We start from the raw sequence: 22,666 nt of genomic DNA, 5'->3' as shown, positions 1-22,666 counted from the left end.
AAGGATACAATCATATCCTCGTTTGGAAGACAATTCCATTTAACCAAGTGGGACTTACTTCCAAGTAAGCCTGCACAGGATAAGCCTGTAGGACTTCTTGGGCAAAGCCATCTGATCAGGAATGAGTCATTAAGCATGGTGGCGAAGTAGTAAAAAAAAAAGGAACACGTTTAATATGGCAAAAATGAGGAATGGGAAGAGGACTTGACAATCTGGAGCAGGAAGGAGAGATATTCCATATACAAAAACTTGAGAAGAGCTAAATCCTCAGTTGCTTCATTTGTGTTGTATCCATTTTCAAACATGGGACAGTTTAATCTGTGTTCATACCATGTTGATTTTTTGGCGAATATCCAAAGACACCGTCATAAATCATAATATTTATTTTATTTATAAATACTTATAACTCAGCTAGTCCCAATCTGGTGGTTCAAGGCAGGTAACAGTGAAGTTCACTTTAAATATTTGGTAACACCATTGCCACTGGTCTGTTTTTCTTAATTTGTGCTGGCAAGGGTTAGAAGGAATTGGCTTTCTCAGAAGCAGATACTAAACCCAAGCTCTTTCAGCAAATGCTTGAGACTTCTTTGGTTTTAAGAGATCATTAGGGAACTGTAATTACTATTATTACCATCTTCACCAGCGGTTCTTAAACCTTCTCATCTGGCAGACCACTCTTCTGGCTTCCTTTTTCTTTGTGGGCCACCCATATTTTCTTATGTTATGGCTTATCATATGGAAGGCTAATTAAACCCCAGCTCCTACTACATCCTGCTGCAGATGTACTGAACATGGAAGATGTTGAGTTAAGAGGAAGTGCTGCTCTAAAATGGAAGTGCGTTACTAGGGTTGCACTTTGATTTCAGGCACATGCAGCATGACTTCAGACTGCAGAAGTTGAGTTTTAATCGCGTTTCAGTCGCTATATTACCCTGCAATAACAGTAGCACTGCAAGCTAGATGCTGTGTGCAGTCAGCAGGGAGGCACTGTGGCATTACCCCACAATTGAGTATCTTGTTTATATCTAATTTAGTATGTCTGGTGAGAATGGAATGTTAGAAGTGAGTGGGCGTGGTTTGTGATGTATTAGGTAGGGTGGGGGAAAGGAGTATATAAAGAGTGACTGAGGGTGTTGGGTTGTTGGGTTTGGTTGGGAGTGGAAATTGAAATTGTTTGTGGAGCGAGAGGAGATTAATTGCTAGGGATTTAGGATTGGTGGAGAGAGAGGCCTTAGCTAGACCTACCGGATAATCCTGGATGGAGGAGGGGTGGTATCGCGTTGTGATTAATGTGAGATCTCGCCCTCGTTTACACGTAAGGCGTGACGACCTCAGGAAGAGAGGTGTCGTGCCCGCCTTTTTTTTATTTTTTAAAGGGGACGGAGCGCACAAACACTCATGCGCAAAGGTAAGTTGTTGTTTTTTAATTTAAACTACTTTCCCTGCTCCCCCCACCCTTCCCCCGTGCGCAGAGCCGGCTCAAGCCATGGCAATGGGCCACACCTACCACGGTCCTGGGCTGAGCCCAGGGCTGTGGAAAAACCGGGCCCAAAGTGTAGGGCTGTATCCCGGGGCAAGGGAGGGATGATCCCTCCATGATCCTGGAATCCCCTGAGCACCATCTGGACGCACAGGGACGGTCCCGGGGTTCGCCCCGGGACAAAGGCTGGTCTAGCTAAGGCCAGAGAGGTGGTTGGTGTGTGGGGAGTTTGGATTAGGCAGGGTAGGAAGCATTATATTTTCTTTTAAAGCTTTTAACATGACAATAAACTTATTATTATTTTGTTAGCTACCAAATACCATGTGCCAGCTTGGCATTATTTACCTGCCTCACAGTTATCAAACATCCACACCAGAATATACCCACAGTACATTTAAAAACAGATCCTATATTTAACCTGTTTCCCTCATAGCTAGGGGGAAGGTTTTATTTAACCCTCCCTCAGGTTTTCAAGTGGTGGTGCTTGGCCTGAGAAGGGTATATGCGGCAGGCCTAGTATCGGTGTAACGTCGCAGGCAACAGTGATAAGGAGTTTTTCAACATTGTGAATGCTATGTCAGGAAGCCCCCATAGGGTAGCTCTAATGTTCAAACAGGCATACAGACATTTAAGCCTTTTAGAGCTGCCATATGGTGCTTTTTATATATACCTACCACTCTTTTTGGATGGATGGCACAGTCTCAGATCATCACAAGTGCGGGCTGGATGTTTCTTGGATCCATCCGGGCTGCGCATCGTTTCGATCTGGCTGCTCAGAGACTTCAGTGTAGCATGGACCCCTGGATCTGTTTTATTGCTGTCATCTGGGGCAGCTTCATCTTCAGTAAACTCTGGCGGTGGATCTGATAGACCGTCATCGTAGTGTCCCATAATGTCACCAATTGCAGCTGTGAGGTGTCCTGCGGGACCCGGTGGGCCGGGGGGACCTGGATCACCTGGGGGACCCTAAAGGCAAAAGCAGGGAGAGACAGAACACATATAGGGTTACACAATTAAATAGCTGGGTCACAAAGGAAAGGAACAGCATTCTAGCTACAACGACTACTATTGCTGCCACAGGGCAATGCTTTTGAGAAACCTCCATACGGTGGCTCTAATGTTCAAACAGGTTTACAGATTACAACTGCACGATTACAACTGGGGAAGTGTGTTGTTTCAGCACTCAGAACTGCAACAGATTTGGAAGAGGGGCCAGCGACTGCATTATCCCAGCAACAAAACCTTGCAATTACAACTGAGCAAAACCTGGACAAATATTATTATCTGGAGAAGTCTTCTCCAGCCTGGTATTCTCCAATGAGTCGAAACACACCTGGAGAGCACCAGGCTGTAGAAGGCTGGTCTGGAGGGCCCCCTAACAGTCCAATCTTATAGACACTTACCTGGAGTGGCTTCCATTGAACTCAATGGGGCTTACTTCTTAGTAGACATGTATAGGCGTATACACAGGATCTAATACACTGATAGAAGTGGACTTCCCTGCTCCTTCCTTCCTATGGGAGCTCCACCAGCCCCTTGAAAGTGCTATAGCAGGAGTGGGATCCCCCAAAATTGGGCAGAGTGACCTTCTGTGGACAGTCTTTCCTCTCACAGAAAATCTCTTCCTCTTGTAGAAGACAGATCCTGGATCCATCCCTTAGTTGGGCAATATCCCATACAACGCTATCACTGTTGTAAATTACATTGCGTTAGTGTAAACTACCTCTAGTTCAATGCCAAAAGCTCTTGCTCATGCAACTATTGGTGCTATTGGCATTGCACTAGCCATTATTTATGCTAGCGCAACATAATTTACATTAACGATAGTGCCCATAAATTCTTCTTCACCACAACACAAACATGAGGCAGTAGGAACATATCAACAGAATTATTTGCTTATTTGAAATCAGTCTATTACTTGCTTTTCTGCCATAGGCACGCAAAGCAGTTCATAACAAAGCAATCCAATTTAAAACAACAGTTGAAAGACTTAAAACCATTGCAACAGATACTCGTGCATTAATTTCTTCCTCTCAGCGTATAATGAAAGTCTGAAAAGAGCTAAAAAGCAACACAATTTCCAGTACTAATAACTGCCCACGGGCTATCTTGCCTTTAACACCAGTTGTATGTTAGAAGCTGGGCAAAATCCTAGACTGATACAGCTCCCTCACACAATAAAAATCCCTGTTATTTACCTCAGGCCCTGCTTCTCCTAAAGTTCCTCTGACACCGGGAGGTCCAACTGGCCCAAGTGGTCCAGAATTTCCTTCTTTACCTGAAGGTCCAACTGGACCTGGAGGGCCCTGCATTGGGAGAGAATTTTTCACATTAATCATGTTAACAGTCCTTGTTCTATCCAACCACCGCTTTCTCCTCTTCAGCTGAAGAATGGTACTTTGGGCTTTCCCTCAGCCTTCCACGTGATGTCGCCAATGTTGCTCTAGCTGTGCTCCATTCATTACCCAGGACCCATTGGGGCTGCCACTTTCAGAAGCAGGAAAACTGTGCTTTTCCAAAGGAAGCAGGGGGTGGGAGAGCAGCTGCTTATCCCAGTAGGCAGCCTGCCGGAATATGTTTAGGTTTTCATTCCACCCACACTCAAAACTTAGTTCCTTTCATCCTTTTGTACCCTGGCCCTACCTTTTTCAGGTTAAACAGCTAATGCTGAAGGTTCAAAATCTCCACTTTCTACTGCCAGTCCATTTCTGTTCCCAATTCAGAAAGCTGATTTTGCCCTTTTAGGCTCATCACATCCTTGGAACCAGGTACATGAAGGATCACTTTCCCGCACATGAACCTACCTGGATTTTGAGTTCTTCTTCAGAGACCTTTCTCTGAATGCCCCTGTGGGGAGCTACCAGTGAAAGGACTGTTTTCAGTAGCAACAACCCACTTATGATGACATGCTCTCCCCAGAGATGCTTGCCTGGTACTTCCTTTACTTCCAATTGTGTGCCAAGAGAAAGACTTTTTAAACAAACAAAGAAACAAACAAACAAACTCCCAGGATTTTTAAATCTGTCTTTCTCCACTTTTATTCTCTGCTTCTCAAGTTTTATTCTACATCATATTTTACAGCAAGTTCTACTGATATGGTTATTAAACTTTTAGCCTGATTTATTTCTTGTAGAAAAACTTTTTTGTTATAAGGCAGCCTTTTGTTATAACGCCCAGGAGGAGGGCCTTTTCTGCTGTGGCACCCTGGCTGTGGAATGAGCTCTGCAGAGAGGTTCGCCTGGCACCTACAGTGTACTCTTTCAGGCGCCAGGTGAAGACCTTTTTATTTTCCCAGTATTTTATTTATTTATTTATTTATTTATTTCATTTCTATACCGCCCAATAGCCGGAGCTCTCTGGGCAGTTCACAAAAATTTTAACAATTTACTATACTAGTCCTTTAACTCTGCTGTTTTAAATCTGCATTTTAAATCTACATTTTAAATCTCAGTTGCTGCTCAGTTTTATTCTGGTTGTACTTTTAGATTGTGGTTTTAGATTGTGGTTTTAAGCTCTCTTATTATATTTCATACTGTAGTTATGGTTTTATTTTTTGAAAACTTTCCAGAGAGCTCTGGCTATTGGGCGGTATAGAAATGAAATAAATAAATAAAATGAAATAAAATAAAATAAATAAAAATGCTGTAAGGTGGAATCCTATGCTGGCTGGGAAATAATGGAAGGTGTAGGATGTTTTTCTGTCTAAACATGCATAGGATTGGACCTTAAATAAGTAATCTGGAAGTGACAAGACATAAATGACTGAGGACGAAACAAGCCAGCTATTTGGGCTTTGTTTATGCACAAAACATGGAATATTGTTGAGCCCTAGAGTCTGAACAGGGAAATCTAAAGGTTATTAGAGAAATAAACATTAACATAGGAGCCTCGTGTGGCGCAGAGTGGTAAGCGGCAGTTACTGCAGCCGAAACTCTCCCCACGGCCTGAGTTCGATCCCAGCGGAAGCTAGTTTCAGGCAGCCGGCTCGGGTCGACTCAGCCTTCCATCCTTCCGAGGTCGGTAAAATGAGTACCCAGCTAACCGGGGGAAAGGTAACTACGACTGGGGAAGGCAATGGCAAACCACCCCGCTACAAAGTCTGCCAAGAAAACATCAGCAAAAGCAGGCGTCCCTCTAGGAGTCAGCAATGACTCAAGTGCTTGCACGAGAGGTTCCTTTCCTTTCCTAAATATTAACATGCTGGGTACACAGAATTTGACATTGAACTCTTGCAAATTTCAGCTATTACTTGTATCTCAACGATGAGGAATAGAACCTTGCTATTTGGGACTGAAACCTGAGGTCCTCTGCAAGTGAACAACTTTGATTGCATTTGGAATTCCACTTGCAAAGGAATTGTGAATGATGAAGTGCCTCAAGCATAACCTTGCTTAATAAAAGTACATCGAAAATCCTATGCAAAGTTCATTTACTCTGAAATCAACAAACACCATCTGCACAACAGCAAACTTCAAGAGAAAAATCTAATTGTTTCCATATTGGATTTTTTTTTAACGATATACTCACTCTAGGGCCAAATGGACCTGGAATCCCAGAGCTGCCTTGTTCACCAATAGGACCCTACAGAGAAATATACAGGGTGATTTTTCTGTCTAAAATCAGCACTATGTTTGACAGTTAAAGAAGAAAAATGCATGCTTGTTTTAGACCACGGAGTGTGTGTGTGTGGAAATATATATAAAAAGTTCCACATGAGGTCACAATTATTCTCTCATTTCTATCAAATGACACAAGAGCAACATTAAGATAATGGAAAAGCAGCATTTTAAAGGATTGGTAGCTCCAGAGGCAAACCTCTGAGGATGCTCACATGAGTGTTAAGTCGCTAGTCCTTGTCGGGTGTTCTAGTCCAATAGACAAGGAGCAGTGCATGAGGGAGAAGGAGGCTGAGCGCACCAGCTCCACCTCCTGGACAATGTTGGAGGGCCTTCTTCTGCAGCAGGAAACCTGTTCCCTGCAGGGTTTAAAAACCCTGGAATCACATGGGGAACTGCTGCAGAAGTTAGCCTTCCACCATGTGGAAGGAACGCTGGTGGGAGGTGGAGATGGCACACTGGCTCCTACTCAAGCAATGTTACTCACATGGGGGATTAGAATGCCTGAGGGGCCCACTGTTACGAAATAGAATCACTGTAGCTCAGAAATAAACAGAGATGAACAAATCATTTTGATACTTCCATGCTGCATTTATACTCCAGATTCTGGTAGGAACAGAAGATCATACAATTGCTCATAGAAAGATGCAAAAGCAGAAGAGATCCAGCTGTCATTTCTAGGGAATGGTAAGTTCTCGGGGGGTGGGGGGGACGAGCTCACCAAGCGCTGCCCGGCCGGCCCAGCAATGAGCACATCCAGGGCCTCCGGAAAGTACGCAATTCACCTGGCATGCCATTAGTGAGTCAGGGGAATTGAGCACTTCCTGGAGGTCCCTGATGTGAGCTTTCCCTCCCTCCCCACTTCACCCATTGGATGTTAAGAAGCCTTTTCAGGCCCCAATGGGCCATAGAGGGGGGAAAGGCATAGCAAAGCATGCTTTCTGGACCTCCGGAAAGAATGCAAATTCCCCTGGCAACACTAAATTCCCCCAGCCACGCTTCCCGCCCACGCCCCGTACCCATCAGGGCCTTAGCACAAGCAGCCATCATTAGATTAGAAGAGAAAAACCCTTCTCCTCTTTCCCCCATCAGTGGCGGTGGGGAGGCCAATGCAATTCCCCCATCCTTGGGGAAATTGCGTATTTTCACCCTCTGCATTAATGGTGGCCACCATTTCTGCTGTGGGGGGAAAAGGGCAAAGGGCACGCACAGGTCAGGGTGGAAGTGAGTTCCTCCCAGACCTTCACCCCCTTTGTCATTAAAGGAGATCATAGGGCAAAAATCTGCCAGGCACATTCACAGCGGACCCAGGTGGATTTTTGCCCCAGCCCTCATCATTTCTACTGTATACCAGTTCATGTGCCACTGCCTAGAATAATAAATAGCCATTCATTGTTGCCCGTGGTAAGAGGCTCCAGGTGAGTTGACAGGGTTTGGTTTTGTATTTATCTTCTGTAAATCAGAAGAGAGTTCCACTCTTCTCTTTCAGGTTCTTGATGTGGTAAAATTGGCATGCGTTTTCAGGGCAGGCAGAGCACTAACAACACTGTATGGATTTCACAGAGTTATTTTCAAGGCACACACCTAAACTCTTTGGGGAGGTGGGAATCCATGGAAAGGCAAAGGGATCATACTGACCACAAGAAATTCCCTCTTAATTTCAGTGGAAGAAATCTTACACTGATCTTAATAGGGCAGCATATGCACAGAGCAGCACCAGGGAGACAATGGGCTTCCAGGTGAGAGTGCATAGATCTATTAATGGAATCTTTGAATAGGAGTAAAAATGAAAATACAGGTGTTGACTTACAGGAGGTCCAGGGAGACCTTGAAGACCTGTGAAACCTCGGTGACCCTTCTGTCCCCTGTCACCTCGATCTCCATTGTCACCCTTGTCACCACGAGGACCTTGGGGACCCTATAAGTTGAAGAAGAAGAAGAAGAAGAAGAAGAAGAAGAAGGAGGAGGAGGAGGAGGAGGAGGAGGAGGAGGAGGAGGAAAGAAAGGTACAACACAGCCAAGTTTAAGCACACTGACGTCCCATGGATTTCAATAGAGGCATTAACCATGTGTTCAAATCTCTCTCACTGGAATCAGTGGGACATCAAAATGCATAAGATTGTATCTAAAATGCATAATTCTAGGGGTGGGTGGGAAATCTCCTTGAACATCCCACACTGACACTATTTCTGTTTTGCCCTCACAAGACAGTATGATAAATAAAACAACTCTGTCAGTATGTGATTAAGGTTTCAATCCTATGCGCATGTACCTGGGAGTAAGCCCCATTGAACTGGAGAAGAACATAAGAAGTTCCATGCTGGATCAGACTGAGGGTCCATCTAGTCCAGCACTCCATTCACACAGTGGCCAACCAACTGTTGACCAGGGACCAACAAAGCAGGACATGATGCAACAGCACCCTCCCACCCATGTTCCCAAGCAACTGGTGCACACAGGCTTACTGCCTCCAGGAATTTATCCAACCTCCTTTTAAAGCCATCCAAATTGGCGGCCATCACCACATTTTGTGGTAGTTGAATTCCATAATTAAACTATGCGCTGTGTGTTCTAGTATTTAGAGAGAAGGAGAAAAATGTCTCCCTATCCTCATTCTCCACACAATGCATAATTTTGTACACCTCTATCAAGTCTCCCCTTAACCTCCTTTTTTCCAAGCTAAACCATCTCAGATTTACTTCTGAGTAGACATGCATAAACTGTGCTGCCAGGGTTGAACTTGAAAACTTTCACTTATAATAAAAGTTAATTGCATATGAAATTCATCCTGCTAGACAGTCTTCACACTTTGCTCTCTCTATTAATGCACTTATTTATTTTATGAAATGCCTCCTAATGAGCGTGGCCTCGTGCGGCGCAGAGCGGTAAAGCAGCAGTTTCTGCAGCTGAAACGCTCCCCACGGCCTCAGTTCGATCCCAGCGGAAGCTGGTTTCAGGCAGCCGGCTCGGGTCGACTCAGCCTTCCATCCTTCCGAGGTCAGTAAAATGAGTACCCAGTTAGCTGGGGGAAAGGTAATAATGGCCAGGGAAGGCAACGGCAAACCACCCCACTATATAAGGCCTACCAAGAAAACGTCAGCGAAAGCTGCATTCCTCCAAGAGTCAGTAATGACTCAGTGCTTGCACGAGAGGTTCCTTTCCTTTCCTTTCCTCCTAATGAGCATTCAAGAAAAGTTTAAAAGAAATGACTAAAGGTGCAATCCTATGCATGTTTAGATTGGAAAAGGTCCTATAACTGTCTGCATTGCCAGCTGGGGAATCCTGGGAGTTGGAGGACTTCTTTCTGTCTAAATATGTTTAGGATTGCACTCGAATAGCCTTTTGCTATTGATTTAGCTTTGATAAGCTTGAGTCATGTTCAGCTTAAAAATGCAGGTAAAACTTTTATTTATTTATAAAACCTGTATTTACTTATTGAACTCATTTTTAATTTACAAAAACCTGCTTCATAGATCAGGGCTGATCCAAAATTGGTGGTAAAGAGCAATGTTTCATGAAAAAAATAAGATTAATTTAAAATATTGAAATAAATTGAATCAATTAAGTTGGCCAAACAAAACAAAAAAGTAATGTTATAACTAGAATTCTTGTACTAACTGGTTATCAACAGAAATCAATTTTTAAAACATAGTTAAGAAATAAATATGATTGCCTAGCAATTAATTTCAGTCAGTGTTCACTCATTCACAATCAGGGAAAAGAACGTATGTAGGACGTACAGGTAAACCTCGTTTTCCAGCACGGCCAGAAGGACCCACTGGACCCCGTGATCCCTATGGGGAAACGAAAGGTTGCGTCATTAGTGTATACATCATGAATCTCGTTAGTTCATTAACACAGGCAGCATGTTTCACTTTATAGCTCTTGCACAGAACATCTCCAAAATGAAACTACAGTAATTTCCATCTGATAAACTGCAGTAGCAGCAAGCCTATTAGCCACTAGAGCATGGGTGTTGGATGCTGGATCTCTTTGACCCGGAGAGGCAAATTCCATTTCAGAGGACCTCCTTCCAGTAGTGCGTGGGGCTAAAGGTAAAATGGGGCAGCCCCAAAATACCCCCAAATACCAATTCCATTTATTTATTTATTACATTTCTATTCCACCCAACAGCCAAAGTTCTCTGGGCGGTTCTCAAAAATTAATTTCAGCTTAATGGCCTTACTGACAGTAACTAGGCCTTAGGAGAGGTATTCCAACCTTTTAGGATGGGGAAAAACTGCACAAACCCTGGGAAACTACCTGGGTGGTTGGGGGGAAAGGGTTGGACCAGCTTTTCACAGTCTAGCTCCTTCCTATCTCTCCTCTCTCATCTCACACTATTGCCCCGCTCGTGCTCTTCGCTCCTCTGATGCCTGCCCAAGGGTCTCTACTTCCCTTGCTCGGCTTCGCCCATTTTCTTCTGCTGCCCCTTACGCCTGGAACGCTCTTCCAGAACATCTGAGATCCACAAGTTCAATCGCAGCTTTTAAAGCTCAGCTAAAAACTTTTCTTTTTCCTAAAGCTCTTACAGCTTGATGCTGTTTGGACTTTATACTGTTATACTGTTAGTTTTACCTTACCCTGCGCCTGTTTACCCTACCCAGTGCCTGTTTGCATTCTCTTCCCCTCCTTATCGCTCTACTATGATTTTAATAGAATGTAAGCCTATGCGGCAGGGTCTTGCTATTTACTGTTTTACGCTGTACAGCACCATGTACATAGATGGTGCTATATAAATAAATAATAATAATAATAATTTGGGACCCCTAGAGGGCTGGATTTGACCTCCAGGCCTGAGCTTCTGTACCCCTCCACTAAAGAAACACCACATTCCTCCTCCTCCTCCATGACCAGCTTGTAATTGACTCTGTTTTAGCATAAAGCTTGTTAAGTTACATCAAGCCCTGTAACATGAAGGTGAATGGGACTCAGGACCCAATTCTTTGATCTGTGCTCAATTCTGGATTGTTCCATTGGCCAATCTAAATGCCAACAAGTGAATTAAAACCACATAATAAGGCAAAACTACATGGAAATATCCATACTTACTGGTTCACCTCTTTGTCCTGGATCCCCTGTAGGACCAACAGGCCCTGGAGTGCCAGGAGAACCCAGAGAACCCGGAAGGCCTGCAGGTCCAGGTTCACCACGATCACCCTGGAATGAAATTGATTCCAAGTCTTCAATAACATATATATTCTCATTGTGTAGCTAAAATGGCAACATACATACACAAGAGGGAGATGCCAGCAGACTTGGCAGAACGCCCCCGGTTTGTTGAAGTATAAAAAAAAAATCTTTAGGAAAAGGAACCCTAAAGGAATGCACGCACCCCAAAAAAAACCCCAATGAGAGCTGGACTGGATGGCTCAGTGGCCAAAGAATGTTGAGGGAGCCAGATAACCATGAGGGAGAGGCAATGGGTTATTCTGGAAAAGGGCACAGCTGACTAGAACCCTGAACAGGAGCACTTCACATTGTAGGTCCCTCTTGTCTTAACTGAATGTGTTCTAAAACAACAGCTGCAGAATCATTAAAACTATAATTTCTAGTCCAGAAGTGACAATACTCTGGACACTGTGTTGGAGGAGAATAAATGTGCCACTCTACATAGAAATTCTGCCTCCTGAATTGAAAAAAATTACACCCACATGGACAACTGCTATACCCCATAGAGAAAAGTAGCTCAACCACAAAAATGGCCACTGAAGGTATTTGAACGATTTCTTTATTACTTTTCTATATTGTCCAATAGCCTATGCTCTCAATAAGATGTACAAACATGGGCTACCTTTTAGTCATTCACATGTAACCACCATCATTACACCTCAACTTCTAGCAGGCCTTATACAACAAACAAAAGCTACTTGTAGCTGAGAGCGCTTTTTCTCTCAAGTGGGACTGATCATTTTGTGGTGACTGATAGCTTCCAAAAGACTGGAGAAAATAAGTGAATTTTAATCTCTTTGCTCCTGGGCCCTACTAAAAATTATGCTCATATAACCCATCAATAAACTTTTGAGTTTGCATTCTTCACACAGTCTTATTTGAGGTTCTTCAGCTTTGAAAATGGTTTCACTTACAGCCATCAGTTCTAATTAAGAGCTCCGTCATGGGATTTTACCCTAAGACTAGCTGACAAAGCATGACATACAGCTATCAAACACCACAAAAATAACAGAATTCTCATAATTATTCTTTGTAATCTAATATTCTCTTACCCTTTCTCCAAGAGCTCCATCTCGTCCTGGTGTACCATCATTGCCAGCAGGACCCTATGTTGAGTAGAGAGTGAAACCATCTATTAATCGTGACCCTAGTAATGCCTTACAACAGTGCGTTGCATGTGGAACTGCCCTTGAAGATGGTTTGGAAACTACACTTAGTAGGAGAAAATGCAATGGACACATACAAAAGACAGCTGCAAGGACTGGTTTTCCCAATGCATTTTAATAAGAGTGTCTTATCAAGAGAGAATATTCATATTATTTCTTCATGAAAACATTAAAAAAACAGAAGCATACTACAAGAAGAAGAAGAAGAAGAAGAGAAGAGAAGAAGAAGAAGAAGAAGAAGAAGAAGAAGAAGAAGAAGAAGAAGAAGAAGACTGTAATACTAACTTAGTATTGGGAACATGTCTGTCAGTTTTAGAACAACTTCACTGGCTCTTAGTCCATTTCCAAACCCAATTTATGCTTCTGATCTTCACCTAAATGACTTGGGATAAGAGCCTGATTACCTTAGGGACCAGCTCCTCCTACATAATCCTCCTTGGTTATTCTTCGGTGTGTCCCATCCCCCATTCAGACGTTAGAAGACCTTTTCCGTTGCCCCAGCTCTGAAATTCTATTCCCAAGGAAGGACACCTTGCACCCTGCCCAATATTTTTCCAGAACCAGGAAACTAACTTTTCATTTACTCAGGCCTTTTAGTTACTGTGTTTTCAGCACTGTTGTTGTTCGTTTGAAAAAAACAAAACCTAACTCATATTGTTCTTTTGCTGCTCTGTTTTTATCTGTATTACCTCTTGTTCTTTTAAATGTTGTGTTAGCTGGTCTGACAGACTTTTGCCTGAGTAGGTGGGATAGAAATCTTTTGAATATAACAAGAAGATCTATACAAGCTCCTTCAAGCTCAGGTATTTAATCATAGCAATTACTTGCTGTACTATGTAGCAATCTATAACACTGCTAATAAATAATCATACAAATCATGCCTAGAAAAAGCCACTTACCTCTGGGCCTGAATCACCCACTGGTCCAGAGGCACCTGGAGGGCCTATGGGCCCTGAAGGACCTTTCTCCCCTGTTGGTCCTGTTGGACCTTGCTTTCCTGGTGTACCCTAGCATTAAAAAATGTCAAAAGTTAAGACCATTGAAACACACTAGGCCTGTTCAGACAACACTTCAGGCTCTGTGGTTAGCGAAACTGTGGTTCTCTGTGGTTAGCAGTAGCCACAAACCATGCTGTTGCACACAACACCTTAAGCCACGCTTAGAGCTGCTAACCCTGCTGCAGACGGTCTGACTAGGGTTAGTGAGTGAGCAGGGTTCAGCAAAACTCATCGCACAAAACACTTTAAACTGTGCTGCTTAACCAAAAGCCTTAACCAGTAGGGTTTAAGGCGTCTTCTGAACAGGCCCACTGTAAAATAAACAGAAATGGCTTAGCCCTGAGGGTCAATCCAAATGGGAATCAATGCAGCATTAAGGGTAATTTAGCACAACAAAATCTCATAGGCTACAAAGAAGAGACTGGACTTATATACTGAGATATCAACTCTGCTGATACTCACAGCAGGACCTGGTAGCCCAGGCATGCCCCTCTCTCCACGTTGACCTGGCATACCGACAATGCCTCTTTGGCCAGTAGTTCCAGCAGGACCTGGAGGGCCATCAGGACCCTGGAATATGTACAGAACAGAAGAGGATTGCATGGGGATATCTGAAACGTATGTTTAACTAAAGTACCATAACTTATCATTTAGATTGAAGGCTACTAACTGAACGAATGGTAGAATAGGCTGCAAAATTTAAGGGATGCAATGCCACTGAAAAGTAAAAAATGAAAAGACATTTCTTTTTCGATCCCCTTGCTCTAAAGTATTTGACTCGTGAGAAATAGTTTGAAGGCAAAGCAAAATGTAGAAAATCAGTGAAAATTTGACCTATGGGAGCAATCAAGACTTCCCTTTACCCCTTCTCAAACACATGCTGACACCAAAAGAGCCATTTTTTGGAGAGGAGAAGGGTGCACGAGCATTATATTTGTGGGGCCAAAAGTAGGAGCACCCATGAGTTATAAGCAAGGCTTGGATGAACAGGACTGGTCAGGATGATGGAGAAGAAAAAATGGGAGATGAAGCAGAAAGGGAAAGGATAACGGGGGCTGCTGAGGGAAAGGAATGTGAGCGAGGTCAGGAGAGAAACACGGCAGCCATGACAAAAAATGAAGGAGTTGCCATAAAAGTGAATTGATGTATGTTGTGTGGCTCCTGGACATGAGGTAATTTTAGTGTGCTTATGAAATGGTTCCTGGTGTTAACCATGTTCAAGAAAGCCAAATGATCCAATCTTTCAAACAAGCACATACAAAAAAATAAAAATAAAAAAGCATTTTGGAAAGGATGGCTTTGTTACTTCTATTGCAATGATATAACCTTTCCTCCCCCCCCTCCCACTTCCACTTCCTCTCCAAATTACATGTTGTCCATCTTCTCCTGAGTCTCCTTTGTCTCCAGGGCTGCCCGCTGGCCCCGCCGGCCCTCGATCTCCTACTCGACCATGAGCACCAGGATCTCCGCGAATACCTGGAGGACCTTCTTTGCCTGGTTCTCCAATAGGCCCAGCTGGACCAAGAGCTCCCTAGAAATATAAGCTCTGATTAGAACTGGACTGTCATCCAACTGAAGACAGGTTGGTTGGTTTCATTTATTAGATTGATATCCTGCCTTTCCTCCTTAGAACTCAAGGTGGCATATTGAGGGTTCTCTCAAGCAGTCTCCCTTCCAGACCTGGACCTGCATAGCTTCAACAAGGTTTATGTACGATTTATTTCTAATATGTTGACTAGCCTGCTCTCCTGTGAAATAATCAGGGTCAAAACTTCAGACCATGCTCTGAGAGCCAATCAGGTTATGGTTAAGTTGGCATTTAAATCCATGCCCTGCCCAGTTAAAGAGAAATACCACAGGAGAGGCCATAGTCTTGCAGCACACTACTATTAAAATATGACAAGAACCTACATGGAGCTGTTGTATGGCACCTTTCAAAATTCTATATATGACTTCAACGCTTAGCTGTCTTTTTTCTTCTTCTTGAATTACGTAAGGAAATGCCACATATCCTCCAACACAAAAATATTTATTCCCTGTCTCCAAAAATAGGATTCACTTACAGATGGGATAGCTTTCGACTTCCTTTCCCCAGACATAACAGACAGATGACCAAGCAAGATACAGACAGTGGGAAACATGTCTCTGAGTTAATGTGAGATAGGTCCTTTTACTAGGACTGATATTAATAATTACACTGCTCCAATGAGGGACAAGAAAGATATGTTGTCTTTTGTTTCCAGTCATAGCTATTTCTTTTGAGTTGGAATCCGATTTAGTCATACTGAGAATAGACCCACTGAAATTAATAGAATTTAAGGTAGTCACGACAAAATTAAATCCCATTGATTTCAATAGGTCTGCTCTAAGTATGACTAAATCTGGATCCAACGCCAGATTTTGTCTACAAGAATTGGGAGCAGCTACAACAATCCTGTAAAGCATGTTTATCTAAGGGATAGTGACTGAGCAGGGATAGAGAAACCTGGGTTCCCCAGTCTAAATCTTTCACTCTCTCTGCTATGCTGTACTGGTATCTTATCTAAACAAAAACAATAGGATGGGATCAGACTACTGATATTAAAATAACCTGATCTATATTTTTATTAATTTAGAATGTATGTTTATTAATGAATGTAGGTTTATGTAATCATCAGAATAAACTTCCAACTTACAGTAGATCCTGGGGGTCCAACTCTTCCAGCAGATCCAGGAAAACCTGTAGCACCCTAGAAATAAATAGGCATGCACATGGGGTTTGGCAAAGAAACATTCTTATATTGCACATTGAATTGAATCATCATGAGTGAAATGCAAATTGATATTAAACAAGAGCTAAATGTCGCCATCAAAATTAAGCTTAGCAGATGGTTTCAAAGGAATTACAAGGTGAAAGCTTTAGGTGACACTTAATTCATAGGAAGTGAGGCAGGTGGCTACCAGGAGGGGGGCCTTCTCTGCTGTGGCACCCCGGCTGTGGAATGAGCTCCCTAAGGAAGCTCGCCTGGCATCTACACTATATTCTTTCATACACCAGGCAAAGACCTTCTTATTCTCTCAGCATTTTAACAGTCTATAAATTAGGGCTGTGCACGGACCCCACAATCCGCTTTGTGGCCCGATCCGGAAAATTCGGATCAGGCCCGATCCTCTTTGCGCTGCTCCGCCCATCTCCCGCTCTGCTCCACAGAGTGAGATCCGGCTTCGCTGCCATCGCTACATGGGCGCCGGCGGCGCAAGATAAACCCACCCCCTTACCTGTGTCTGTCATTGTGGGCTTCAATTGAGGCCCCAGCTTGAAGCCGGAAGAGGCCTCGGCCTTCACTTCCTGCTTTCAACCGGGGCCTCAATTGAAGCCTGCGATGGACGCAGGTAAGCGTCCCTCCTCCCTACTCCCTTACCTGGCTCTGCCGCTGCCACCACTGCATGGATGGCGGCGCCGGTGGCGCCAAGTAGGCCAGCCCCCCGACCCCTTACCTGTGTCCATCACGGGCTTCAATTGAGGCCCCGGCTTGAAGCCGGAAGAGGCCTTGGCCTTCACTTCTGCCTTCACCCAGGGCCTCAATTGAAGCCCGCGACGGATGCAGGTAAGCGTCCCTGCTCCCTTACCTGGCGCCGCCGCAAGCGCCGCCACATGGATGGCGGTGCCGGCAGCACCAGATGAGTCCCCCTCCCCCCCCCCACTTACCTGCAGACGGAGCTCCGGATCGAGGCAATCCTCTTCACCTCAATCCGCAGCCCCCCACTCTCTTCACCTCCGCCTTTTCCGGAGGTGAATCAGGCCTCCTCACTCCTGCTTCTCTGAACCGAAGAGAAGCAGAGCACAGCCCTACTATAAATTTAATTTTGACTTTGCTGTTTTAAATTTGTATTTTAAATTTGTATTTCTGCACTGCTGCTGATTTTATCCTGGTTGTGCTTTTATATTTTATTTTATATGATGTTTTTATACTGTTTGTTTTATACTTTGAATGGTTTTAATTTTTGTGAACCATCCAGGGAGCTTCGGCTATTGGGCAGTATAAAAATGCAATAAATAAATAAGTTAATCTACTTACAGGGGGGCCTTTAGTACCACGGCCACCTTTTAGTCCAGGAACCCCAGAAGGACCCTGAATGGACATGAGAAAAAGAAATTAATATTCACTTACTGAAATGGATACAAACTAGTGCTGTCGTTCATTGCCGATTTGACTTACTGGTGGGCCATGAGATCCTGCAAGACCTTGGGGTCCTGGGGATCCAGCATCTCCTTTCTGCCCAGGCTCTCCAGGTTCACCTTTCACACCTGGTTGACCATCAGGGCCCTATAAACATTAACAGACACAAGATATACCAAGTTAGAGACTTTTAAAGGCTTCCAGTTTATCACCTTAAGAATAACCAATACCTATAAGAAGAGCCCTGCTGGATCAGACCAAGGGTCCATTTAGTCCAGCATTCCGTTTACACAATGGTCAACCAACTGTCAACCAGGAACCCAGAAGAGGGACCCAAAGACAACAACACCATCCCGCCCATGTTCCCCAGCAACTGGTGTACATAGCCATATGGCCTCTGATACTGGAGGTAGCATATACAGCCTACAGCTTGCTGAATAACAAAGTTCTACCAAGCATCTCAGCCAACCTTGATGGATTACACAATGTATTGGAGGATAATTCTGTACAATACTGGCAATCATTTCACAAAATAATTATAACTTAGTTTAGCTATCTCCAAGTTCTTTTCTGTTATTTTGGATACAGTTGCTTCACGGACTTACAAACTCTGATATGAATGTGTGCTACATGGCGAAGTGATGGCATTATATGCCTCCCTTTAAGTCAAAGTGAATACTTAATATAAAAAATGGAGTCACAGGAATCTGAAAAATCCTGTTATCAGCAAAATGCTTTTCATAACCTGCATTTACTACTGATATGAGAATTATTTTTAAAATTCCAGCATATGACTCATGCTTTGAGAATCCTTCAAAACAGTTTAGCAACTTATGAAAGATCATGCAGATGTAATGACAGGCAGTGATTAAATGTATGTGATTTAACAAAATCCACGTACCGGAGGACCAGCAAAACCAACTGGACCAGTTGGACCATTTTCACCACGGGAACCCTTAGCAAAAGAAGAAAAATAGAAAACAAAGTTCAAAACCAGGATATTCAGAGCTTCTCAAACTACATGTTTCTATACCGTAACAACATGAGCAGAACATGAATGAAACAAGTAAGGTTATATTAGAAATTAAGATGAGTATATGTTATACCTGCCGTAGTTATAACATTTCTTTACTAAGACTCCTAAGTTTCCTAGTACAGAGCCCACACACCCCACACCCCAAAAAACAATAGTTATGGACAGTTTAAGAGATAAAACCCAGAAAACTCAACAGCTCACATGCAACCCTATATTAATATTTATTGATTACCACCCTTCATCTTTATGGATTCCAGGGCACGGAAAAACAATTAAAACAATAAAATCACCATCATAAAATGAGGAAGGCAACTAATACAATAAAAGCAGACAAAACCAGCCAATTGAAATGCCAAAACAAAAAGGTTTTGAACAGGCGAAAAAGCAACTGCTGTGTTAGTGCCAGCCACACCTCCGTGCGGAGGACGGCTCCCTCCTTTGTTGACACACAATGTACCCAAGGTACTTGGGGAAGACCCTCCCTGATTATCTGAAGTCCTGGGCAGCCTGGTACAGAGGGAAGTGAACCTGCTGATATTTGTCAGAGAAACATCTCAAGATACTGGAAAATATATTTTATCTGTAAAAAAAAAAAAAAGCCCAACGCATTGTTGTTGTTATCGTTTCCAAAGAAAGCAGCTATAAATGGGAATCTGAGTACACATTAGTGTACGTATCTTAACGACTAATTAAGGGCCAACAATGACGCTGCTGTAATGTGTAGCCTAGTCACAGCAAATTGGCGGATCATATTTAAGAATCATAGAGCTATGTGCCAAGTACATGTAGTTTATATAAACTGCTGCATAAACAGAGGCAAAGAATTCTGCAGTAGTTTAACTGATCTAGTAATCTTAGTTACTATATATATATAAGAGAGAGAGAGAGAGAGAGGTGGTTGGAAGGAAAGAATAATGAAAAACAAATGCATCACACATAAGAAAAAATAATCAAATATTAATGTAGCTTTGACAAAGATACTAATGATGGGATGATTTACTTACAGGATTTCCACGAGAGCCTGCAGGGCCAACTAAACCTCGAGGGCCGGGTTCACCCTTTCCAAAAAAAGTTACAATATGTTACCATATATCATTCCAAATGGAAAAAATAAAGGTATCCAACAACAACAACAACACAAAAAGTTGACACTACGACCAAACACCTTTTACCTTTTCACCAGCTGGACCTGCAGGACCACCTGGACCCAATGGACCTGGGAGACCCTATGAAACAAAAATTCATTCCAGTATGAGAAGTACACTCTCAGAGTGCCAAATTCAAAGGGTTAGGAAGCAATTCTATCCATGTTCAACAGGGGGACAAAGTCCTACAACTCCCAGCACTCCCCAAACAGCATGGCTGGCTGGGGCATGCTGGGAGTTGTAGGATATTTTCTGTCTATACATGCAAAGGAGGATTGCACCCTTATAGGTACAACCTATTACTTTTGCCTGGTTTTGCTCTCCTTTCTTCACTGATCACACAATCCAAAATACAGGCAGACACATTTCCACCCACTGATTTCAATGGGTTGATTTTAAGTATATCTACATCAGTGTGCTAGGACTTGCACATAAGAAGGACCCTGATGGATTAGACCAAGGATTTATCAATGGAGTCTGGTGCCCTTATCATGGACACCACCTAATGGCATATTAATTCCTAAAATTAAAACGACTGTAGCACAAACACATCAGAAGTGAAAGGAGTTGCTTTTAATAACTCTATATATCTCATCACGATTAATTCCCAACTTATTAGCTACCAAATAGGATTCTCAAATTCATTATGTGGGGGGGGGAGGATTAAAAGAAACAGTAAATTAACTCACTCTTGCGCCATCATTGCCTGCTGTGCCTTCACTTCCCTTTTCTCCTATACTTCCCTGGGAAAAGGAAAACAAAATTTCAAATTATTTACAAAGGATGATAATCAGATACTGAATCACGGAAGGGAAACAATCTCTTCCTTTTTACACTTGAAGGAGAACTAACAGGGAGACAAGACTTACCCTATCGCCTTTGGGACCAGGAGTTCCAGCAATGCCCCTCTCTCCAGGCATTCCCTGAAGACCCGGAGGCCCTTGATCTCCTGGAGTTCCAGAGGGGCCTGGATTACCCTGAAATTAATAGAAAGGAAACTGAATTTTCTTCACCCATGAAAGGGAAGTTAAGAAGTCTTCTGACGTCTGAAACAATTGTGTGTTTAATTTTGCTGAGTCGTATCTGTGCTCCAGCACTAGCACTAATAACGTTATGCAACCAAAACCAATGCTGACACAACATAACAAGCACTAGCTAGCAGAAAAGTGACAATTTGCTGCAGAAATTCAGTGGCACTGCCGAGTTTGGCAGCAAATCACCAGTTACCTAGGGAGGAACCAGATACCTAGGGAGGTTGTGGGCTCTCCCACACTAGAGGCATTCAAGAGGCAGCTGGACAACCATCTGTCAAGTATGCTGTAGGGTGGATTCCTGCATTGAGCAGGGGGTTGGACTTGATGGCCTTGTAGGCCCATTCCAACTCTACTATTCTATGATTCTGTGATTCCATGAGTTCTTTTCATTGCCCTAGTGAGTTACGTTGCACAAGCATTGGTTTACGCTACTGCAATGCCATTAGCACTAGCATTGGAGCACAGTTGGATACAACTCTTTGTTGTTATTTTCAAATTAACACTTCCTGGATTCTCATTATTGGTGACCAGAACAGATCTCATCAACCCATGTTCGGATTCCGGAGTATACTTGCCCATCTGTCCTTAAAGGTTATACTAGGGATAAATTTTGTACTGGAACAGTCTTTAATATGGAACGATGTGCATGTCCTCCTAAACTACCTACTTGGAAGCTAATGTATTGTAAGTGCAAATGGATTTTTCAAAGCCCTTCTGACAGCTAAAAGACTTATATTATTACGTTAGAAGGATGAATGTTCACCTCCCATAATGCAATGGACTTAGAACTTAACAATGCTATCAACATTTGAACAGGTGTTACATAGACGCCACTTGCAAGTGGATAAATATATGGGTATTTTGGTCTGCATTTCTTGAAACCTATGCATAACTCCCTCTCCACCTTTTTTTATGAATGGTGTGCCTGATGTGGGGTTTGACATTCCTATGTATGTAATGTCTGTTCTTTTTTTTCCTTTTCTTTTCCACAATTTATTTTCTGTTCTGTTTTGTTAATTTCACGATAAAAAGGGGGGTGGAAATCTAGATCTAGTCCAGGCTTGTGAGCCACCAAGAAGAACTGTAACCTGCCAAGAAGAATGCAGCCCACTAGCCCCAAATGGCAACTTGCCAGGCGTTTAAAAAACACACACCAGTTTTACAGCCTGCCTGACACTACATAAATAGCAAGCCACAATACATGGCTGGTGAGCTGTGTTTGGCTGGGTGAGTCACTAGACATGCAAAAGAGCTCTACTCACATGTCATCAGTTTACCCCAAAAAAACCCACACCTAGCCTTTGGTCTCATGAGTAGGAACTGAAGGGATTATACAATGACATATGTGACTTGTGTTCAATAGGGAGCCGGGTAGATTTCCCCCATGGTAACTAATTTAACACTACTGTCTGACCTATGTTGCCAATATTTTCTTGGGAATGGGATTTGCTACAGTATTAATGGGCTCTAGCTGTTTTCTTTTTATTCCAGCAACTGTTTTTAATCCAGGTTTGTAGACATGAGGGAGGGACGGAGGGAGAGATCAGGGTATTTCTGTCTGGAGTCAATTTCGCCTGTGTTCATTCATAAATCAGTTTCTACATCAATCTGCGATCATTACTATTTCTACAAACATGATTTTTAGTGTATGTTTCAAGAAGATGCGTTTTTGTATACATTGTCAACTAAAATACGCATTTTAGAAAGTTCATTTGCTGAGCTGAGAACTGCATCAGAAAATCTGAAGAAGTAGAAAAACTTAAAGAATACTGCAATCTGATCGGTGCGCTAGTCCAGAATGTGCAAATCAGGATGTCTTGTTTAAAAAACTAGGCTTAACAAAATCCTTGAGAATCCCT

General features: G+C 43.0%; 1 protein-coding gene across 1 annotated transcript in view; it reads right to left on the bottom strand.

Moving 5' to 3' along the window:
* COL5A2 (collagen type V alpha 2 chain) overlaps positions 1-22,666 on the bottom strand; it is a 161,618-nt gene that overhangs the window by 5,240 nt on the left and 133,712 nt on the right. The window contains exons 34-51 of the mRNA XM_063116272.1: positions 20,643-20,750; positions 20,463-20,516; positions 19,801-19,854; positions 19,633-19,686; positions 18,494-18,547; positions 17,632-17,739; positions 17,491-17,544; positions 16,108-16,161; positions 14,802-14,963; positions 13,895-14,002; positions 13,334-13,441; positions 12,321-12,374; positions 11,149-11,256; positions 9,837-9,890; positions 7,907-8,014; positions 6,008-6,061; positions 3,679-3,786; positions 2,155-2,446 (exon numbers count right to left, since the gene is read on the bottom strand). Of these exons, the coding sequence (XP_062972342.1) occupies positions 2,155-2,446; positions 3,679-3,786; positions 6,008-6,061; positions 7,907-8,014; positions 9,837-9,890; positions 11,149-11,256; positions 12,321-12,374; positions 13,334-13,441; positions 13,895-14,002; positions 14,802-14,963; positions 16,108-16,161; positions 17,491-17,544; positions 17,632-17,739; positions 18,494-18,547; positions 19,633-19,686; positions 19,801-19,854; positions 20,463-20,516; positions 20,643-20,750 (1,696 nt within the window). The remainder of the gene's footprint in view (positions 1-2,154; positions 2,447-3,678; positions 3,787-6,007; positions 6,062-7,906; positions 8,015-9,836; positions 9,891-11,148; positions 11,257-12,320; positions 12,375-13,333; positions 13,442-13,894; positions 14,003-14,801; positions 14,964-16,107; positions 16,162-17,490; positions 17,545-17,631; positions 17,740-18,493; positions 18,548-19,632; positions 19,687-19,800; positions 19,855-20,462; positions 20,517-20,642; positions 20,751-22,666) is intronic.

Source organism: Elgaria multicarinata, chromosome 2, assembly GCF_023053635.1.
Source record: "Elgaria multicarinata webbii isolate HBS135686 ecotype San Diego chromosome 2, rElgMul1.1.pri, whole genome shotgun sequence".
In the NCBI taxonomy this organism is placed as follows: domain Eukaryota; kingdom Metazoa; phylum Chordata; class Lepidosauria; order Squamata; family Anguidae; genus Elgaria; species Elgaria multicarinata.
This window is presented reverse-complemented; position numbering and strand designations above follow the sequence as displayed.